Source organism: Aegilops tauschii, chromosome 7 (genome assembly GCF_002575655.3).
Source record: "Aegilops tauschii subsp. strangulata cultivar AL8/78 chromosome 7, Aet v6.0, whole genome shotgun sequence".
In the NCBI taxonomy this organism is placed as follows: Eukaryota; Viridiplantae; Streptophyta; class Magnoliopsida; order Poales; family Poaceae; genus Aegilops; species Aegilops tauschii.
The window spans coordinates 7,308,232-7,331,823 of record NC_053041.3 but is presented as its reverse complement, the minus strand read 5'-3'; the positions used below and the strand labels follow the sequence as shown (position 1 = coordinate 7,331,823).

Genomic DNA, 23,592 nt, shown 5'->3' with positions numbered 1-23,592 from the left:
ATCGGAAATATACTGGAGCACCGGGAGGTTACCGGAACCCCCCCGGAGGTATATGGGCCTTATTGGGCCTTAGTGGAAAAGAGGGGAAAGGAGCAAAGGAGGGGGCTGATAACCCGCAAGTATACGGGATCAATTCTAGCCTCTTTCGATAAGTAAGAGTGTCGAACCCAACGAGGAGCTAAAGGTAGAACAATTATTCTCTCAAGTCCTATCTGCCACTGATACGACTCTACGCACGCTTAGTGTTCGCTTTACCTAGAACAAGTATGAAACTAGAAGTACTTTGTAGGTGTTTTTGGATAGGTTTGCAAGATAATAAAGTGAACGTAAATAAATAGTATGGGCTGTTTAGATAAAGAAGCAATAAAGTAAATATAGCAAGTGTGGAAAAGTGGTGGTAGGAGTTGCGAAATTGTCCCTAAGCAATTGACTACTTTACTAGACCGATAGCAAGTTTTATGTGGGAGAGGCCACTGCTAGCATGTCATCCCTGACTTGGAATTCTATGCACTTATGATTGGAACTATTAGAAAGCATCCGCAACTACTAACGTTCATTAAGGTAAAACCCAACCATAGCATTAAGATATATTGGTCCCCCTTCAATCCCCTATGCATCAATTTCTATGCTAGGTTGAAGCTTCTGTCACTCTTGCCCTCCAATACATAGTCCTATCAACATACAACTAACCCTATGGTGTGATCCACGCGTGCGCTCATATGATGGGCACCAAAGGACAACAACATAACCGCAAGCAAATTATCAATCATAGCAATTCATCAACCACCAATAGGACAACGAGAATCTACTCAGACATCATAGGATGGCAACACATCATTGGATAGTAATATGAAGCATAAAGCACCATGTTCAAGTAGAGGGTACAGCGGGTTGCGGGAGAGTGGACCGCTGAATATAGATGGGGGAAAGGTGGAGATGTTGGTGAAGATGGCGGAGTTGTTGGTGTAGATCGTGGTGATGATGATGGCCCCGGCGGCGTTCCGGCGCCGCCGGAAGCGAGGGGGAGAGAGCCCCCCTTCTTCTTCTTCTTCCTTGACCTCCTCCCTAGGTTGGAGAAGGGTTTCCCCTCTGGTCCTTGGCTCCCATGGCGTGGGAGGGGCGAGAGCCCCTCCGAGATTGGATCTGTCTCTCTGTCTCTCCCTGTTTCTGTGTTCTGGTTCTGCCCTGGCACCGTTTCTCTTATATCCGGATACCCGTAACTCCGATTGGGTTGAATCTTTCGCCCAGATTTTTCTCATAAAATTAGCTTTCTTGCGGCAAAAGAAGAGCGTCAACCGCCTTACGGGGTGCCCACGAGGGTCCAGGGCGCGCCCCCTGCCTCGTGGCCCCCTCGGGCACCGTCTCGCGTTGATTTTACTTCCCAAAAATCATAAATATTCCAAAATAATTCTCCGTCCGTTTTTATCCCGTTTGGACACCGTTTGATATTGGGTTTCTGCGAAACATAAAACATGCAACAAACAGGAACTGACACTGGGCACTGGATCAATATGTTAGTCCCAAAAATAATATAAAAAGTTGTCAAAAGTATATGAAAGTTGAATAATATTGGCATGGAACAATCAAAAATTATAGATACGACGGAGACGTATCAGCATCCCCAAGCTTAATTCATGCTCGTCCTCGAGTAGGTAAATGATTAAAAAGATAATTTTTGATGTGGAATGCTACCTAGCATAATCTTGATCATATGTCTAATCATGGCATGAATATTAAGACACGAGTGATTCAAGGCAATAGTCTATCATTTGACATAAAAACAATAATACTTCAAGCCTACTAATAAAGCAATCATGTCTTTTCAAAATAACATGGCAAAAGAAAGTTATCCCTACAAAATCATATAGTCTGGCTATGCTCCATCTTCACCACACAAAATATTCCCATCATGCACAACCCCGATGACAAGCCAAGCAATTGGTTCATACTTTTTAACGCACTTCAGCTTTTTCAACCCTCACGCAATACATGAGCGCAAGCCATGGACATAGCACTATAGGTGGAATAGAATATGATGATGGGGGTTATGTGGAGAAGACAAAAAAAGGAGAAAGTCTCGCATCGACACGGCTAATCAACGGGCTATGGAGATGCCCATCAATTGATGTCAATGCGAGGAGTAGGGATTGCCATGCAACGGATGCACTAAGAGCTATAAGTATATGAAAGCTCAAACTGGAAACTAAGTGGGGTGTGCATCCAACTTGCTTGCTCATGAAGACCTAGGGCATTTTGAGGAAGCCCATCGCTGGAATATACAAGCCAAGTTCTATAATGAAAAATTCCCACTAGTATATGAAAGTGACAACACAAGAGACTCTCTATATGAAGAACATGGTGCTACTTTCAAGCACAAGTGTGGAAAAAGAGGATAGTAGCATTGTCCCTTTTTATATTTATTTTTCTTTTTCTTCTTTTTTTTTTGCGGGCTTCTTTGGCCCCCTTTTTTTATTTAGGCTTCGTTGGCCTCTTTTTTTTTGGACAATGCTCTATTAATGATGATCATCACACTTCTATTTACTTACAACTCAATATTACAACTCGATACTAGAACAAGGATATGACTCTATATGAATGCCTCCAGCGGTGTACCGGGATGTGCAATGATCTAGCGTAGCAATGACATCAAAAAACAGACAAGCCATGAAAACATCATGCTAGCTATCTTACGATCATGCATAGCAATATGACAGTAAATGCTCAAGTCATGTATATGATGATGATGGAAGTTGCATGGTAATATATCTCGGAATGGCTATGGAAATGCCATGATAGGTAGGTATGGTGGCTGTTTTGAGGGAGATATAAGGAGGCTTATATGTGATAGAGCGTATCGTATCACGGGGTTTGGATGCACCGGCGAAGTTTGCACCAACTCTCGAGGTGAGAAAGGGCAATGCACGGTACCGAAGAGGCTAGCAATGATGGAAGGGTGAGAGTGCGTATAATCCATGGACTCACATTAGTCATAAAGAACTCATATACTTATTGCAAGAGTTTATTAGCCCTCGAAGCAAAGTACTACTATGCTGCTCCTAGGGGGATAGATTGGTAGGAAAAGACCATCGCTTGTCCCCGACCGCCACTCATAAGGAAGACAATCAATAAATACCTCATGCTCCGACTTTGTTACATAACGGTTCACCATACGTGCATGCTACGGGAATCACAAACTCCAACACAAGTATTTCTAAAATCCACAACTACCCACTAGCATGACTCTAATATCACCATCTTTATATCGCAAAACTATTGCAAGGAATCAAACATATCATATTCAGCGATCTACAAGTTTTATGTAGGATTTTATGACTAACCATGTGAATGACCAATTCCTGTCATCTCTCTAAATAGATATAAGTGAAGCAAGACAGTTTAATTCTTTCTACAAAAGATATGCCCACGCTCTAACAAATATAAGTGAAGCAAAAGAGCATTCTACAAATGGCGGTTTTCTATGTGAAGAGAAACAGGCAATCCAAACTTCAAATGATATAAGTGAAGCACATGAAGCGTTCTATAAAGCCATACTCAAAATATATAAGTGAAGTGCAATGAGCATTCTAGAAATCAACCAAGGACTATCTCATACCAGCATGGTGCATAAAAGAAAAATAAAAACTAAGTGCAAAAGACGCTCCAAGATTGCACATATTGCATGAACGAAACGAATCCGAAAACAAACCGATACTTGTTGAAGAAAGAGGGGATGCCTTCCGGGGCATCCCCAAGCTCAGACGCTTGAGTCTCCTTGAATATTTACTTGGGGTGCCTCGGGCATCCCCAAGCTTGAGCTCTTGCCTCTCTTCCTTCTTCTCACATCGAGACCTCCTCGATCAAACACTCCATCCACACAAAACTTTAACAGAAACTCGGTAAGATCCGTTAGTATAATAAAGCAAATCACTACTCTAAGTACTGTAGCAAACCAATTCATATTTTTTTTTTGCATTGTGCCTACTGTAATATAACTTTTTCATGGCTTAATCCACTGATATAAATCGATAGTTTCATCAAAACAAGCAAACTATGCATCAAAAACAGAATCTGTCTAAAACAGAACAGTCTGTAACAAACTGAACATTAACCATACTTCTGGTACTTTAAAATTTCTGCCAAAATTAGAAACAATAAACAATTTGTATAGAAAGACAGTGCAAAAAGAATCAGAACCGTTTGACGTTCCAGTAAAGAATTAAAAATCGCGCACTACAGCCAAAGTTTCTGTCCTGCACCGTACAAACCAACAAGCATTGTAAACATCCTAAAGGCAAACCTTGGCACATTATTTTTATAACACAATGGAATTGTACAAGGGGATAATTATTTTTGATGAAAATTTTCTGTAATTAAGATTCACAAAGTTTCCGTAAGCATGAACAAAGTTCAAGGCTAGCTCCCACTTCAACAATGCTTATCTCTCTTACTTTCACTTTCCTTTTTGAAAAGTTTTGGGTTCCCCTCTTTATTTTTTTTGTTTTTAAACTATATGAAAGCATTCAACAGAAATAAATGACTCTCTAAAACTTCCGGGTTGTCTCCCTGGCAGCGCTTTCTTTAAAGCCATTAAGCTAGGCATATAGTGCTCAAGTAATGAATCCACCCGGGTGGATCCCAAGGTATATCAAAGCCAATTTTAATTAACAATGATTTGGCATTTAGTAGTGAGCACAAAGTAACATATATCATGCAACAACTAAGTCTACCTCTCTTCCTATGCATCGGCATGTCATAAAAGAACAATTCATGCACACATAGTAAAGGCCAATGCATAGTATAAACAATTTCTTGCAATTTTATCATGTTGGAAACATAGAGAGGTGGAGATATAGTTCCTCTCTCATAATAATTGCAAGTAGGAGCAGTAAGCACATGCATATTATATCTATCAAAATCATCATGTGTAGTAGTAAAAGGCAACCCATCAATATAATCCTTAATAAGCACAAACTTCTCCGATATAGTGTAGTCGGGAGAATACAAAAAGATAATAGGACTATCATGCGTGGGTGGAATAGCAACAATTTCATGTTTAACATAAGGAACTATAGCAAGTTCATCTCCATAAGCATAATTCATATTGGCATCTTGGCCACAAGCATCATCAAAAAGGAATATTTCAAGAGAATCAACGGGATCATAACAATCATCATAGCAATCATCCTTCGGTAAGCATGAAGGGGAATTAAACAATGTATGAGTTGAAGAGTTACTCTCATTAGAAGGTGGGCATGGGTAGCTAATCCGCTCTTCCTCCTTTTGTTCTTCGCTCTCCTCATCATCTTTTTCATCCAATGAGCTCACAGTTTCATCAATTTCTTCCTCCATAGACTCCTGCAAAATATTAGTCTCTTCTTGGACAGTGGAGACTTCCTCAATAAATGCATCAATATCGGAATTGAATTCATAATCTCATAGCAATATCTAAGTATAGCAAAATTTTCAGGTCTGTAAACAGCATCATCAAGATTTCCACACGTTTTAAACAAAGATTCTATTTCATAAGCACCCATAAAAGCAACAAATTCTTCTATTTGTTCCACATCATAGTAATCATATATACCATTAGCATAAGAAGCTAAGGTTTTATTATCATTATATTTGCATGAAAAGTTAAGGTGTGGAGCCTTCATCCTAGAGCAACAAGTATAATCATATCTCAAGCATAGTTCCCGAGCATACCAATGCAACATATGAATTTGATCCCATAATGGTTTCCCTTTTCGTGTCAAGCGATAATCCCTAAAGTATTCACGTTGATCCAACGTGTGTCCCATAACATAACTGAATGGGGTTTTCTCAGGATTATCAAAGTAATACATAATATCTTTCACATAACCAGCATCGAGGGTTTTAGGAGGTTCCCCATCTCCATGAGTAGCAAGTACCACTAATTTTTTTGGTATTTCGTGTTCCATATGACTAAAGATAGAGAACAACTAAGAACAGCAAATAGAAATTACTTAGTGATAAAGCAAACAAGCACACACGAGAATATTCACCCCACGCTATTGCTCCCCGGCAACGGCGCCAGAAAAAGGTCTTGATAACCCGTAAGTATACGGGATCAATTGTAGCCTCTTTCGATAAGTAAGAGTGTCGAACCCAACGAGGAGCTAAAGGTAGAACAATTATTCTCTCAAGTCCTATCTGCCACTGATACGACTCTACGCACGCTTAGTGTTCGCTTTACCTAGAACAAGTATGAAACTAGAAGTACTTTGTAGGTGTTTTTGGATAGGTTTGCAAGATAATAAAGAGCACGTAAATAAAAAGTAGGGGCTGTTTAGATAAAGAAGCAATAAAGTAAATATAGCGAGTGTGGAAAAGTGGTGGTAGGAGTTGCGAAATTGTCCCTAAGCAATTGACTACTTTACTAGACCGATAGCAAGTTTTATGTGGGAGAGGCCACTGCTAGCATGTGATCCCTGACTTGGAATTCTATGCACTTATGATTGGAACTATTAGCAAGCATCCGCAACTACTAACGTTCATTAAGGTAAAACCCAACCATAGCATTAAGGTATATTGGTCCCCCTTCAATCCCGTATGCATCAATTTCTATGCTAGGTTGAAGCTTCTGTCACTCTTGCCCTCCAATACATAGTCCTATCAACATACAACTAACCCTATGGTGTGATCCACGCGCGCGCTCATATGATGGGCACCAAAGGACAACAACATAACCACAAGCAAATTAAATCAATCATAGCAATTCATCAACCACCAATAGGACAACGAAAATCTACTCAGACATCATAGGATGGCAACACATCATTGGATAGTAATATGAAGCATAAAGCACCATGTTCAAGTAGAGGGTACAGCGGGTTGCGGGAGAGTGGACCTCTGAATATAGATGGGGGAAAGGTGATGGAGATGTTGGTGAAGATGGCGGAGGTGTTGGTGTGATCGCGGTGATGATGATGGCCCCGGCGGCGTTCCGGCGCCGCCGGAAGCGAGGGGGAGAGAGCCCCCCTTCTTCTTCTTCTTCCTTGACCTCCTCCCTAGGTGGGAGAAGGGTTTCCCCTCTGGTCCTTGGCTCCCATGGCGTGGGAGGGGCGAGAGCCCCTCCGAGATTGGATCTGTCTCTCTGTCTCTCCCTGTTTCTGCGTTCTGGTTCTGCCCTAGCACCGTTTATTTTATACCCGGAGATCCGTAACTCCGATTGGGTTGAATCTTTCGCCCAGATTTTTCTCATAAATTTAGCTTTCTTGCGGCAAAAGAAGAGTGTCAACCGCCTTACGGGGTGCCCACAAGGGTCCAGGGCGCGCCTGCCGCCCTGGGGCGCGCCCCCTGCCTCGTGGCCCCCTCGGGCACCGTCTCGCGTTGATTTTACTTCCCAAAAATCATAAATATTTCAAAATAATTCTCCATCCATTTTTATCCCGTTTCGACTCTGTTTGATATTGGGTTTCTGCGAAACATAAAACATGCAACAAACAGGAACTGGCACTGGGCACTGGATCAATATGTTAGTCCCAAAAATAATATAAAAAGTTGCCAAAAGTATATGAAAGTTGAATAATATTGGCATGGAGCAATCAAAAATTATAGATACGACGGAGACGTATCAGGGGCGCCCCCCAAGCCCAATCCGAATTGGGAGGGGGCCCGGCCCCCCTTTCCTTCCTCCCTCCTTCCCCTTCCTTCTCTCCTAGTCCAACTAGGGAAGGGGGGAATCCTACTCCCAGTGGGAGTAGGGACTCCCCTTGGGGCGCGCCTAGGAGGGCCGGCCCCTCCCCCTCCTCCACTCCTTTATATACGGGGGAAGGGGGCACCCCATAGACACACAAGTTGATCAGTTGATCTTTTAGCCGTGTGTGGTGCCCCTCTCCACCATAATCCACCTCGGTCATATCGTAGCGGTGCTTAGGCGAAGCCCTGCGTCGGTAACTTCATCATCACTGTCATCACGCCGCCGTGCTGACGAAGCTCTCCCTCGAAGCTCTACTGGATCGTGAGTTCGTGGGACGGCGCCAAGCTGAACGTGTGCAGTCCGCAGAGGTGCCGTACCTTCAGTGCTAGGATCGGTCGATCGTGAAGACGTATGACTACATCAACCGCGTTGTCAGAACGCTTCCGCTTACGGTCTACGAGGATACGTACACAACACTCTCCCCTCTCGTTGCTATGCATCACCATGATCTTGCTTGTGCGTAGGATTTTTTTTTGAAATTACTACGTTCCCCAACACTATAAGTCTTTTTCTAGTAGTGCCACCTCCTAGGGGCTTCGCGAGCAAGAGTGCCCTCCGCACTGTTCGTTTCGCGGTGGCGTGCCCAGGGGTGGGGCTCTCGAGAGCTCTCCGCGCCGTCCGATCTGCCCGTATGGTGCACACCCGGTCGACCCACCTCGGGGGTCCATGACAGGTGGACTGTGGGCACGGCAGGAGCCACTGTCATGCGGCGGCTTCGCGCGACCGCATGGTAGGTCTTGCGCGCGACTGCGTGCGAGGTCTCACGTGCGACCGCATGTGAGGTCTCGCGTACGAGGGAGGCCAGACCCGCCTGTCAACGTCTTTGCCTGCACCGAGCTGGTTCAATCACGGCAAGCATGGTTTCGATCACGGCACGTGCAACATTTTGTGCGATGTCTCGGGGGTGTTTTGACCTTTTTGGCATAGTTTTGCCGGATCTGACCCCTGTTCAAAAGTATTTCGGGATTTGACCCTTTGGCTACTACCACAATTCCCGGCGGTAGATTAAGACAGCCTATCGCCAAGGACCCTGGCGGTACGCATAACAACAGGCACCGACAGCCGGTCACCCTGAGAGCTGACGTGGCAAAGTTCCTACCTCCAGGGACCCTGGCGGTAGGCCCTTTTATGCTACCGCCAGCGCCCTCGTCGATAGGGGATGTGCAAGGCCCTGCATGCGCGAGCGTTCTATGACAGGAACTGCTCCATTTTCTGCGGTAGGGTATCACACCCTACCGCCGGGGTGTCTGGCGGTAGGGCGCCGTGCGTGCGCGAGGGTTCTGCCACGAGGACTGCCCCATTTCCTGCAGTAGGGTATCACACCCTATCGTCAGGTTGTCTGGCGGTATGCTTTGAGACCCTGCCGCCGGAGAGCCTGGCGGTAGGGTGCTCTGTCACTTAATTTTCCAGAAGATGTTGATCATTTCAACTACAAAAAATTAATTATAGTTGAACACAGCAGCAAATATTGTTTGCAAATATGATGATCTCAGACATTTCAGGTAGCAAATGAAGAACGCCAAATATATCAAACCAACATTGTAGATAGGTATCAAACCAACATATAAAATATGTTCAACATAGTTATAAGGTAGCAAATCGACATCACGGACATAGCATACAAGTTCTTGTTCACATATGGTTCAACTAAAAGACATCTCCAACACGACCATATCAATTTCTCCTCCCCCTCTTGGCGGTACGCTCCTCGTTTCTCTTCGAGTGGCCTTCGTCCGGCTTCTTTGTGCGATGACGAGTAGGCAGATTCTCAAACGGGGATGGACTCTTCCAGTCCTTCTTCAGAACTTTCCCTGTCTTCTCCTAGGTTGGCTGATTCGGTGGAGGTCCGTCATCGTCGTCGTACTCCTCCTCATCACCTCCTTCATCGCCTTGCTCATCTTCCTCTTCTTCCTCGTATTCTTCTACCTCTTCCTCGTCATCTTCTTCCTCTTCCTCTCTCAACAACGCGAGACGACGAGGCAGCACGGGTAGAGGAAGCTCCACCGGCGTGGCTCGATGAAGCGATGGACAGCATCGACCCTCCATGAGCAGGATCATGCACATCGGTCGCGCACCCAAACATACCCACTAGCTTACAACAACGGGTCATGAACTTCTGCAATAGAAAACAACCAAGACCATAATACCGATAAACTTTAGGGTGCAATTAAAGTATAACATGATGGCTAGGAGGCTCGACGTCACCTTCATTCCCTCAGCTTGGTCTCAGATTCAACGGTTCCGACGTCATAATACGAAAGCGCATTCGAGCCATCAAGAATGCTTCTGTTAAGCTCCGAAGCCTGCACATGTAAGCATCATGTTAAAGACCAAGTGACATTGACTAAAGCAGTTTTCACCCAACGTACTGCCAATAGTGCTTCTTGTTGCATCGGCCTCCAATCATCCGTACCTCAAGGAAGAAGACATCATCCAGGGTACACACGCAGCACAACGCAACGCACCGAACATATTGAAATTCCAGAGGGAGAGAGGCCTCCTGCTAAGCGCGCGGACGAAGCCGAAGGTCCGAGCGTCGAGGTCTGGCCACAGATCGCTGGGGTCAGCGTAGTGGCCGTCCAGGATCAGGTTGCTGATGATGTTCATGACGAGGGACAGAGTTTTTTTTGTTTTTGTTTTGTTTTTGCGGGAGATCCCTACCCAGAGCTACGCCTCCTCTTTTTTTTAGCACAAGCTACACCTCGTGTGTGGGTGCTTGAACAAGGCCTTGAGTCACCTATGGGCCAATATTCCGGCCTGCCTATCTAGGCCACGGTCGCACGTAGGCTTTTTAAGAGAGGACAAGCCCACGCACAAACGCCGCGCTGGAAACGAGCGTGCGGGTCGACACTTAGGCTGAGCCGAACGAACAAATGACTGAGAAGCAATTTTTAGTCCCATGTCTCAAAAAAAGAAGAAGCAATTTTTAGTCCCACCATCGTGCAGCTCAGCGTAAACACCCCAATTTAGGAGGCGTGCCAAAAAGAGAGCACATCCACCCCAACTGTGCGGTCTGCACATCCAGCAACCCCAACTGGATATTGAATCAATAGTTCTTCTAACGTATGACACGTACGCCGGGTTAATTGTAAAAGTTTATTTCAAATAATGTCAAATATTATTTTGTGTATGATATTTTAAATTGCCTCGAACATTGTTTTGTATGGCCGACATTTACTTTTATGTCGTTCACCTGCTAAATAAGTCTTTTATTTCATTTCTTGCCTACAACGTGGGTTGCATCCGAACAATCAATCCACTGTAAAATCAGAATGTTGTGACTATATTTGATTGCTAAGTTATTTTCAAAAAAAAGTCTATGGAACGTGAAATCAATTACCAAAATTATAATGCACTCTCGGTGAGTAATGTATTTGCATGACAAAAGAGCTTATATTGACGTGGCTTGAGAAGTGAACATATATGGAAGTTTCATATGTTCAAACCTTTTATCATCCCTAGGTTCTGAATTCGCAGTTTAGGAATATGTTTTTTATCACGTTGATGTTTTTGTTACTAAAACTTAGAAATAGAATTGATTGATGTGTTTTTCCTACATAAGTAAATAGTGCAGCATTACCTCTCTATGAAAACTTATTTTAGAAAGAAAACTTTAGTATTTAGCATATCTATACCTTTCTAATTCATCCATCATAATCATTTTATATGTTTTGAAATGATAAAAATAAATATTGGAGTGTGCCTTTGTATGCCTTTTGCACCTTGTGGGAACAATTAGACCTGAAAGCACGGAATCCATGGGCTTTATTATTGTATTTCTTTTTGTGTGTGCAAATAATCAGAGTGGTGTTGTAACAATAAAATCTTATTTTCAGGTACTCCCTCCATTCCTAAATATAAGTGTTTTTAGATATTTGAGTACCGATGAATATAGACGTATTGTAGAGTATAGATTTACTCATTTTGTTCCGTATGTAGTCCATATTAGAATCTCTAAAATGACTTATATTTAGGAATAGAGGAAGTAGATAATAAACTTACCAAAGCAAAGAATTTTTCTTCCGCACAACAGCAACATCGTACGAGTGATTGGATGGCTCCAGTTCGTACAATCTGCATAACAATTAGTGGCAACAACAGTCTGATCTTGTGTCTGCTCCTTCCTTGAGTTGGAATATTTGAGAGCATGACATGATGAAGCATCCTACCACTACGACTGTCTACTACAGAGTGCAGACTAAGCAGATCCATTCATGTGTTGTCCATCACCAAACTCTTCCCTGGAAGCCGGATTCGAAATTCCAAACGTTTTGACGGCGACGCAACGCAACAAAAACAACACTTCTGGTCACAGACACGCCATAGCTTGGATATAGACAGATACGTGTACTTGTTAGTATATGTTTTTTTTCAAGACAAACATTTTTTTAGTAATACTGGTTAGTATACGTACATCCATTGGATAGACTTGATGGATCGAGTTGTGCGCTGCTGAAAACGTTGTGGGCCTTGACTCACGCATGGGCCATTATTTCGGTCTGCCTTAAGCCCACACATACCACGTGTGAACCGAAGGAACAAGCGACACAGAAGTAATTTTTAGTCCCACATGGCTTAGCTTAACATAAGCACCCCAATTCATAAGCACCCCAATTCATAAGCGCGCCAGGCTGTTTATGGGGCGTGCCAAAAAGTGAGCACATCCACCCCAACCTGTGCGGTCTGCACATCCAGCAACCCCGAATGGAAATTGAATCAATAGATTTTGAAGCGTATGACACGTACGCCTGATCAATAATTCCTTTTATATTTTTGTAAAAAATTATTTCAAATAATCTGAAAAAATATTTTGTGTATGATATTTTAAATTGCATCGAACATTGTTTCGTATGACCGACATCTACTTTTATGTCGTTCACCTGCTAAATAAGTCTTTTATTTCATTTCTCGTAAAAACATGTATGTATGTTGCAACCGGAGAAACAATCATGTTGTCCACCTACTCACAATGGACGCAGTCAATCCTAAGGCGCTGAGCTTTGTCACACTAGCACACAACATTCATGAGTCACTTCTCGCTCCGATTTGTATTTCTGTGGACTCATAATTGTTGGGAAACATAGTAGAAAACAAAAAAATTGACCTATAATCAAGATCCCAGATCACTATGAAGATGCACACAAGATTAGATCAGATCGTTACCATTTTCGAATTGTAGCAGAAGAAAAGTTGATGTAGATAGTTCTTGAAGTCAGTCGAACCGTCCACGATGATCCCTAGAACCATCCACGACAATCCCTCGAACCGAAGCTTGAAATCACGACATCTCTACAGATTGCACACATACAGGCTTCATGATCCGGCAGAGCTGCACCGCCCCGAGCATTGCATTGCATTGCCGCCCCCCCCCCCCCCCCCCACCGCCAAAAAAAGCAACTTCAAACGTTATTTTGTACGGCATATAGTATTAGGTTATTATTATGACTAGCAAACATGTACGTATGTTGCAACCAGAGAAACAATCATGTTGTCCAACTACTCACAGTGGATAAGTCAATCCCAAGCGATGAGCTTTCTCACTCGTGCACACAACATTCATGAGTCACTTCTCGCTCCGGCTTATATTTCCGTGAACTCGTAATTGTCGGGAAACATAGTAGAAAACAAAAAAAAATTGTCCTATGATCAAGATCCCGGATCACTATGAAGATGCACACAAGATTAAACCGGATCGTTACTAACCTCGAGTTGCAGCGGAAGAAAAGTTGGTGGAGATAGTTCCTGAAGTCCCTTGAACCGTCCACGACGATCCCTACAACAGTCCACGACAATCTCTCGAACCGAAGACTGAAATCACGACATCTCTACGGATAGCACACATACGGGCTTCATGATCTGGCAGAGCTTCACCGCCCAGAGCATATCATCGTCGGAGAATTAAAGGAGGGAGGAAGAGAACCGCACAGGGCTCTCTATTATCTAGATTAGAGAAAACTAGAGGTAGTTCTAATCTACTTGTATTTGTATATGGGAATCACTTGCTCAAGTTAGGCCCCATATTGCCAAGTTAATATTTTTATGTACTTTGTTCAAATAAATTCTTAGCTTGAGAACAATCTTGTGATACTTCAAAAGACATCGCCACAACCTCTACTTTTATATAATGGTTGAATAAAAAGTTTACACTTGATAGAATTGTTCTAAAAGAAAAAGTTATGGAGTAGCTCAACCCCATGGTGTTTGATACAATAGACCCGGCGGTCCTTGCTTTGGGCATTGTTTATACGGAATCGACATTCCATGGTATTCAAGAATATCCCAAAATCTATTTTGCATTCCTACATGGTGCTTCAGCTTCTTGCAGGTGCCATGGCCTTGTCACTATATGCGCGTTTACACGTGTAAATGTGATTTCGTCACCTCTCTTGATGTTATGCTGAGAACTCCGCTGGCCAACTAACGATCCATGAGAGTTTTCACTCGGATTTCGGCTATGAGTTTGTTAATGTTCGCAGTGACAACACTGCAGTGAATATTATTCGTCTTTCTATTGAGTGTGTGTGTGTGTGTAGGTGGTAATAAATAAGTATTGATCGTAAGAGCTCAAAAGAGACAACATATTGGTCCATAATACACAAACTTAAGCCACAATGAAACCCCGCATATATCACCTTTTGGCATAATCTTGAGAACTTAGAAGTACCTATTCTGGATGCACCACAACTGAAGCAAGTGCCTGAGAGCCTTGACTTGAGAACGTTAGTGGGCATGAACGAAAAGCTTTAGATCTTGACTTTTTGATAACTCTTTGTGGTCAAGTTTGTGTAAAATGAAAAACAACAAAATGAAAAACAACCTGATAAGTAAGAGGATTCAAGTATTTGTTCTCATGATAGATTAAACTTTGACAAGAAGCATCGAAATTTTTCCTCAAGCTCCAGTTACCTAGCTGTGCATGTACTACCTTGTATAGATATGTTCTATCTTGCTTATAGCTTGCAGAGAAGACAAGGGTACGCCTATGCGCAATAATGTTATTGATGAGCTAGATGGATAACTTTGGTTTATCAAACTTTTTGCTCGAGGACGAGGAAGGTTTAAGCTTGGGGATGTTCACGAGTGGATTTTAAGCATTTGGAGAAGGGTCACCGTATTTTTGATAGAATGTTGTTTTTTACCTTTTTTTTAAGGGATGCTGTTTTTTTACATTGGTAGTAGGTGGTGTCAGTGGCGATGGTTGGGATGGGATTGGGTTTGACATGGAGTAGAAGCAAAGCTAGTCACGTGGGGAGCCATCCCCCTTCCTATGTACATTGTCTCCAACTTTCCCAATGAACCAGAGATGCCCTAACAATGAAAGATGGACATTACATAATGATGCACGATACCATAATGATGCACGTACACTGGCTAACACGCCTGACATAACACATGCCTCCATGTGAACTTGACTGCATAGGATTATTATAGCGCGTGATCTAGCTGGAACTAGAAGATGAGCACACACCCTAGAACTAGAAGAGTGGCTACTGTCACGAGCGACGCCTGCGCCGGCGCAGGGGCACCACCCTTCGTTGCCACCGCAGCTGGCCCACTTGCGGCCACCGCTGGCCCAAACGTCAGCACGCCGCCGTCGTCGTGGATGTCGTAGGTCATGTTCCTGCCCGTCTGCAGCAAGCTGCCGAGGACGGACCCACCAGTGGAGGGACGTATGGTGAGGCAAGTCTGGTCACTACCGGCGACCTCGAAGAAGTAGTTCTTCACATTGAGCTCCATCACCACGTCGGCGCCGTCAAACACCAGCGAGACCGTGGGAACCTTGATAGCGGCAAATTCCTTGGTGGGGAAGCACAGGCGGTCCTCATCGGGGCTCTTGGGTACCCCGACGACCTTCTGGTATAGGATCTTGGTCAAGAGCTTCTGCCTCAGAACCTTGTACGCGGCCACTTCGAGGTAGGTGACGGGAAGGGTGGTGCTTAGGATCACCCCGCCGGAGCCGGAGAAGGTCTCCTCCGGGATGTCCTTGAGGAGCTCGCCGTCGACCTGCACGCCTGTTAGCTTAACGTAGTACAGGTCAGGGTACTTGCCCTTGAGCAGCGGCGTGCTCCGGCTGCCCTTATCCTTGGCCGGCGCCCCGTCGTCCCCGACGCTGAAGCTGACAAAGCTCTTGTCGCCGCCCCCGTCGTCGATGAAGTAGGAGAATGTGGAGATCTGGAGCTGCGACACGAGTGAGAGCGGCCCCCTGCTGAAGCCGGCGGAGCCGAATGAGCTGTTGAGGTTCCGCTCCGGGACCTTGCCGATGCAGCCGAACACCATGCCTTTGGCGGGCGTGGTCCCGAAGGTGAACGTGTCGGTGGCGAGGTAGGCGGACGTGCCACCGCAGCGGTCACCGGGGCCGGCGCATTTGTACTTGGGCATCAGGCGGTTGCATGCCGGGTCGGCGCAGCCGATCGGGGCGAAGGAGTCGGAGCGGTTCGGCCGGAAGGTGGGCGCATATGTGGGCCCGGGCTTGCCGCACTGCGCCCAGACGAGGTCGGTGGTGATGTCCATGACAAAGGGGAGGACCTGCGGGGGCGATGTCCCGACGGGGAGGTCGAAGATCAAGGCGCCGTAGCTGTCCGCCGCCGAGCTGCCCAGCTGGCGGTCGTCGCCGCTGCTCTGCTCGCCGGAGACGTCCTTGACGCTCTCCCCCTTCTTTTCTTCCAGGTAATAGCCGGCGACTTCCTCGATGGCCGAGATAGATTTTTCAAAGAATTTGAGCTTGGGAATCAGCCCGGCCGCCGACGCGGCGGATGAGTCCAGCGGCGCCAGCAGTAGGAGGAGTAGAAGGAGTGAAGTACGAGCTGCCATTGTTACGGTTATATCAAGCTAGGCCGATGTATATCAGCAACAGGCCCTGAGCGACCCCTATATATACGAGCATACAGACCCATCTCGGTATTATTTCCACGTCCTCTCTTTTCTCTCTCCACCCTATAGCTATACTCCCGCCAAAAAAGTTTCCGACATACTTATTCTGAATTTTTGGTGGATCTGAGAGACTCAGACTCAAAGAGTTGACCCAGCGACAAATGGCCATGTGGCCACGCCGATGGCTGGCACATCCGCACATGCCCGGTTGTTGTCTTTCCTCGTTCCAGGGAAACCCTAGGGACCTTGTTGTCATTTTCTCTCTTTTGGTGCGCTTGTTTTTTGTGATTGTACCCTACCTTGGATCTCTTCTCGCGTGGCCTGGCCTTATTAGTAGGTGTTTCTGCGTGCACTTTAACTATATTTTTGTACGAAAAAGATCAAATCACTGGGTTTTTAGGGTGTGGATTTAACAGGAGAGCCAGAAGGGGACTATAGCGAGTATAGTGCACGGCGGCACACCACCATGATATGCTGATTGATTTACATATTAGAAGAAATATTATGTAATAAAATATATCATTATCATGAGAATACATAGAACAATCTGACTAATTTAGGAGAAACACTACTGGATAGAACCGGAGACATCAAGAACACGAGAAAATAATTTTGGGTGTTGAGAACAACCCTCAAACATTTGACCTAAACAACATAAATCAAGCGCAATTAGCATTATTTTGTACTAGTTAATTTGCAAAAAAAAAAGGATGTTTCTTCGTTAACTGCCAACAATGTAACTGTTTCAAGACCCCAGTAACAATATTCAAACTGGCGTATTTTTCTAATCACTACGGCTTTGTTTTCATATAATATATATATTGTGAAACACTCAAGCAGGCCACACATGCAACTTGAACACAGCTTCCTGGAATCAACTTTCTTTTTAGAGAATGCATTAGCATGGATGATGTCTGATGCGCCAAATCCATAAGAGCTCTGGACATTCTCCAAGCACCAGGGCATATGCAAGCATTTGAATTGCTTTAATATCAATATTGAAATTTGAAGAAATTCATGTGACCACACTATCTAAGGGTCAAGGGAAATCTCATGATAAAATTGGCAGCTTTATGTAAGATAGCAATGATGGTAGAAATGGGAAGTTCCAGGAGCCTAAGTTTACAACAATGACGCGCACCATGCCACTTTCTATACTTATATCCGGAGTTCATCTTCCCCGCGGTTCGGTGTTGTTCCGGCGGCTTCGTAGGGACGGCGGATCGGGAGAGGATGTGGCCAATCGGCAGTGATGGATTACCGGAGCCGGCTCCGGTCATGGCGGTGGCGGTGTCCCCTTCGCCAGGCATGATGGGCCAGGTGGTGGGTCCTTGTGGCAGCACCGGTGGCGGCGGATCTTGGGATACCGCTCCCGGGGACGTTGCAGGACGCGCGTGGCGGCTGGAGCTTCCTCCGGCGTCGACGGCACTGGATGCGGGATCGCGACGGCTCTTGCTATCGTATGGGAGACGACAGCGGCTGGTGCGATAGTGAGTGCTCCCTGTAGTGCCCGGAATTGGGGCGGTGGCCCCTCTTCATCGATGGTGGTGGACTCCGGGGTTGTGTGGGCGACTCGGAGTCTGGATCTCGAGGTGGTGGCGGCCTTTCTGAGGCTGGTGGAAATTTGGAACATCCCCTTCATCAACAGAGCGGGTTCGATGCGGCTCGGCAGGTGACACATGTGCCTCTTTCGGAGTTGTCGAGCGGTGCCCGTCGCTGGCAAGTGAAGCCACCGGTGGATGCGCTACCCGCGAATGCTACGCATGACGTCTTACACGGAGACGTCAAGTCGTGCCTGCTACCGGCAGGTGATGCACGGTGGCTCTGGTGGAGGTGTCATGTTTGGCATGTTGATGTTGGATCAAAGGTGGTGCGACCGTTGCGGGAGGCAGGCAGTATGGGACATCTTTGTCTTCGGATGTCTTCTCCAGAGGTAGCTGGCTATCGAGGCATCGGTAGACGGCTAAGGGCGGATATTATAGACAGCTTCAACGACGAGTTTATGCACTCCGGTGGAAACACAAGATCTCTGATCGGGCTATGTCGACGCGCACCTGCCTTGTGTCCTTGCTGAAGGTGGTGGGTTGAAGCTTGGCTTTGGGGATGAGAATACGGGGTTCAACCTTGTGGTGGACTCGCCATCATCGGCACATGTGCGGCGATTCCTTCTTGAAGGTGCAGCCTAAGTAGGGTTAGTGGTTATCTGGAGGAGTTACTGTCGCGAGGTATTCGGCCTCAGGGTTTGTTTTCCGCTTAATTTTAGGTCGAGGTTGTTCGGCTGCTGGATTTTGCATTTTTAATAATACATGGCTGCATGCATAGTTTTGATGTATAGGCCGGGGCTTATTCTCTTTTTCGAAAACAAAAACAGAGAAAAGGCCAATATTTTAAATCTCAGATTTCTACTCCTCAAAGTAAGCTCATCAATATGTATTTATAGATTCAACATTGTAATCCTACAAGGTGAATAATGACTCTACTGAAGAACAGCAATTCTATTTTGTCCCTCCATTCCTCCATTAAGAAAGCACTAGTAAGTGTGCACGTGCAACACACGTCTTAACTAATATTACAATCATAAGTGAAAATCCACTTGTATATCTTAGAGTATTCACCGCGCACCAGTGAATTAGTCCTATGAAATCAGCAAGTAGATATTAAGATTTACAAGTCGATCTAACAGACACACACTGCTTCCTCCAGTTCTTTAAGTTCCTCCTCTGTTTAATCATGCAAGTTTTTTTGTGTGTAATAGTATAGATGATAAGTGATTCAGATAAAAAAATACAAGATTGAAATATATCTTAAATATTACCTTGTTGAAATTAGCAGAAGCTCCAAGAGAAGCTGACAAAGAATCCTGGATTTCTTTCATACATTCAGTCAGTTTGTTAATTCCAACCATAGTCTTTCCAATGCACCAAATATTCCAATAATATGCATGTATCGATCAAAACCTTTAATTTGCAAGGCTGAAAAGCTAGACATGATGCATTTGCAAGACCATGAGAAGATTAATGGTATACATGCAAATGAAACTGGAGATTACACTGACAAAGTCAAGGACGACATACTTACTAGTATTTCTTCAATGTCCTGAATTAACTATTGAGACCATAAGCAACTTTTTTTGAGCGATATCTGTACACTTTATTAAACGTGCAAAGTCACGGGAATACAGATAATATCGGGCAAAGTTGCAAGCCACACATGGCGCCCGGGAGGGAGAGATGCGGCAGCCTTAGCTAACGCATGAGCCTCTCCATTATGTTTCCGACTCTCGTGGATAAACTCAACTGCACTAAAAGCTACCCTCTGATGCTTGATATCTTGTACAATTGGGAAGAACCTGCATGGGGAGTCGTCCTTGATCCTTGACACAACTTCTAGGCAATCTGTGGCCACACATATAGACTGAACTTGTAAATCTGAAGCGAGTGCTAGCGCCTCGCTACACGCCTGTGCTTCGAGAATTACCGGATCCAGGAGGCCTTCAAAAATGAACGCTGAAGCCCCTAGGTAGTTCCCTTTTTGTCTCGACACACCACAGCTGAAGCGCCCTTGTCTCCATTCTTGGAGAAACCACCGTCTGCATTGATCTTGGTGTCGTGAGATTCCGGCGGTAGCCATGCAAAACGCGTTGGCTGTCCCGCGCCTGCTGTAACTCCATGCGGGTCCCTGGGCATTGCATGCATACCCTTGGATATTACATGCAAGTCCTTAGATTGCGCATGCAGGTCCTTGGTGCGCGCCCCCCTTTCTGGGATTTTATCAAGCTCCGCCATGAATTTGGTGATAAAAACATGGGTACTGAGGGGGCTCTGAAACTGCTCGTCATGGATAGCTCGGCGTCTCGCCCACCAGATTGCACACATCGTTACAAGCACATGCGCCAGGTCCGTCGTGGGAAGGGTATTCACCAACCAGAACATCCATAATTTAGCGTCGTCCGTCCGGTTAGAGATGATTGTTTCAGTGGTATCTTCATCAGCGAGAGCCCAAACACAGCGAGCCATATGGCAGTCAAAAAGGGCGTGGCGCCACGTATCCACCGCCGCGTGACAGATGGAGCATTCAGCGGATTCGGTCATGCTTCTGTGTTGTCGAACAGCCCCTGTGGGTATGGAGGTTTTGGCTAGTCTCCAAGCAAAGACTCGCACTTTTGAGGGCACCGCTGCTCCCCAGAGTTTAGCCCATGAACGGCTATCAGCTGTAACGTTGGAGTGACTGTCGTTATGCTCCAGCCAATCCGTACGCTGTTGCTTTGTCACTGCAAGCAATTTGTAAGCTGAGCTCACTGTGAAAAGCCCTCTCCTCTCGTAATGCCACGACCAGAAGTCATCCTGGACCTTGCTGCTAAGGGGAGTATTGAGGATTGCCTCCACGTCCATCGGGTACAAGTGCTCATGTAGCATTGCACAGTTCCAGGTGAAGGTGACCGGGTTTATAAGCTCAGAAACCAGTTGGGGAGGATTCTGGGATTTTGGGCAAACCGGCCGAAGCTTGAAGTCGCGGGGGATCCAATTGTCGTGCCAAATATTAGTCCTCTCTCCCGATCCGATGCGCTTCAGAAGGCCAAGCTTAAGTGCATCCCGCCCCTCAACGATGGATCGCCATACTTGTGATGGGTTCTTCGCCACTTCTGCTTCGAGGATTGAAGAAGATGGATAGTATACTGCTCGAAGAATCCGGGCGCTGAGAGAATCCGGCTGAGTCAGTAGTCGCCAGGCTTGCCGGGCAAGTAGCGCCAAGTTCAAAAGCTCAATATCGCGGAAGCCCATGCCACCCATGCTCTTTGGCTGTGACATGACTTCGCATGAAACCCAGGCAGTCTTCCTCTCTCCTTTCTTAGATCCCCACCAAAATTTCCTCAACAAACCATTGATATGCTGGCAAAGGCCCCGAGGCAGTTTAAAACAAGCCATGGAATAAGTAGGAATCGCCTGAGCAACTGATTTAATTAGCACTTCCTTACCACCGACGGATAAAGCCTTCTCCATCTAGCCTTGCACATGCTTCCATATACGGTCCTTTAGATATTTGAAAGACCCTCCCTTTGCTCTCCCCACATCAGCTGGAAGGCCAAGGTATTTGTCTGACAATTTCTCATTCTGAACCTCTAAGATTTGCTTAACTTGTTGCTTCAGAGAATCCGCACAGCCCTTGCTGAAGAAGATTGATGACTTGTCCTTGTTGATGCGCTGGCTAGAAGCCTCACAATAACGTCGCAACAAAGAGTCCACCCTCATCGCCATCTCAGGTGTGGCATTGAAAAATAAGAGGCTATCATCAGTGAATAATAAGTGATTTACCTCAGGAGCGCCATCCGCCACCTTGATGCCCCGTACACTCTCATTCGGATCAGCCGACTTCAGCAAACATGACAGACCCTCGGCGACCAGCAAAAAAAGATATGGAGATATTGGGTCACCTTGTCTGAGTCCTTGGGATGGGCTGAACTCCTCTTGCCTTGCACCATTGAAGACGACAGAGAAAAAAACTGAGGTAACACACCTCATGACAATCTCTGTGAAACGTGCACTTATGCCTAGTTTTAGCATCACCCGTTCAAGATAATTCCACTCAATTCTATCATATGCTTTCATCATATCAAGTTTCAAAGCACAGAATCTGTTACCCTTTACCTTCCTCATTTTCATGTAGTGGAGACATTCATAAGCAGAGATCAAGTTATCCGTGATAAGCCGTCCCGGTACGAATGCTGATTGTTCCTCAGAGATGATATCGGGGAGAATGAGCTTAAGCCGATTAGCCAGAACCTTAGATGCAATCTTGAAGATCACATTGCAGAGACTTATCGGTCTAAATTGTCCTAAGTTTTTTGGACTTGCAATCTTGGGAATTAAAATGATGAACGTTAGGTTTATCTCCTCCAGGGAATCCTCTCCCTTTAGAACACGTAGCACCATATCAGTTACCTCATTACCACACAACTCCCAGTGCCTCTGAAAGAAGTGTGCAGGAAAGCTGTCGGGCCCTGGAGCCTTGGTAGGGAACATTTGGAATAAAGCTGCTTTCACTTCGGTGTTGGTATATCGAGCGTTAAGCATGTCATTCATGGCAGCAGCCACCCTGGGTGGTATATGAGATAGTACTTCCTGAATGCCAATCGTATTTTCAGAGGCATAAAGATTGCCGTAAAAACTTGTTGCCATGCTTGCCATCTCTTGCTCATCCGTACAAACCGTGTCGTCTGCTCGTTGCAGTTCACTGATGCAATTCCTTGCTTTCCGAGCGCTAGCTTTCCGATGGAAAAATTTGGTGTTCTTGTCTCCCTCTGCCAACCACTGAATGCGGGCCCGTTGACGCCACATGATCTCCTCACGTAAACACAGCTCGGCCATGCGGGCTTCTACACGCTCCTCTTCCAGCGACGGTCCTGCGCGGTCTGGAGGCGCTTGTAGTTCTGCAAGTTTCATACGTAGCGACCTCAGCTCCGTTCTGACAGCACCAAAGGTGGTTCAGCCCCACTTGCGCAGCCTACCGGCCACAAAGGAAAGTTTATCGGACAGTGCTGCAACAGTTTGGGCCTTACCAGTAGAGTTCCAAGCTTCAGCTACCACATCACCAAATCTCGGAACGCGCTCCCGCATGCACTCATACCGAAACTGCTTCTGCTTTGCTCTCACACTCGTGTCCACGAGATCCATTTCCAGTAAGATAAGGCAGTGGTCAGATTTAGCCGCTGTTAGGTGTTCCACCGAAGCAAACGGAAAGAGGGCAGACCAGTCGGCCGAACCCAAGGCTCTGTCCAGCCTAACCCTGCAGAAATGACCTCCTGACACTTTCTTCTTCCAAGTCCAGTCCAAGCCGCGGTAGCCCAAATCAGCAAGTCCACATATATCCACAGCCTCTCTGAATGCATCAATCTGTGCACTATCACGCTCATTTGGACCAAATTGTTCCTCAGGCCGCAAAATCTCATTGAAATCCCCAATGCACATCCATGGAAGAGTGCTCTCCCCTCTCAACCTTGTCAT

General features: G+C 45.6%; 2 protein-coding genes across 2 annotated transcripts; both read right to left on the bottom strand.

Moving 5' to 3' along the window:
- Nucleotides 1-14,856: 14,856 nt before the first annotated feature.
- LOC109765139 (protein ASPARTIC PROTEASE IN GUARD CELL 1-like) lies at nt 14,857-16,690 on the bottom strand. The gene has a single exon (XM_020323912.3). It carries the CDS (start codon nt 16,529-16,531, stop codon nt 15,170-15,172), a length of 1,362 nt encoding a protein of 453 aa, XP_020179501.1. The 5' UTR covers nt 16,532-16,690; the 3' UTR covers nt 14,857-15,169.
- A 6,383-nt stretch (nt 16,691-23,073) lies between these two features.
- LOC141026627 (uncharacterized) lies at nt 23,074-23,592 on the bottom strand. Its single transcript, XM_073503464.1, has one exon. It carries the CDS (start codon nt 23,590-23,592, stop codon nt 23,074-23,076), a length of 519 nt encoding a protein of 172 aa, XP_073359565.1.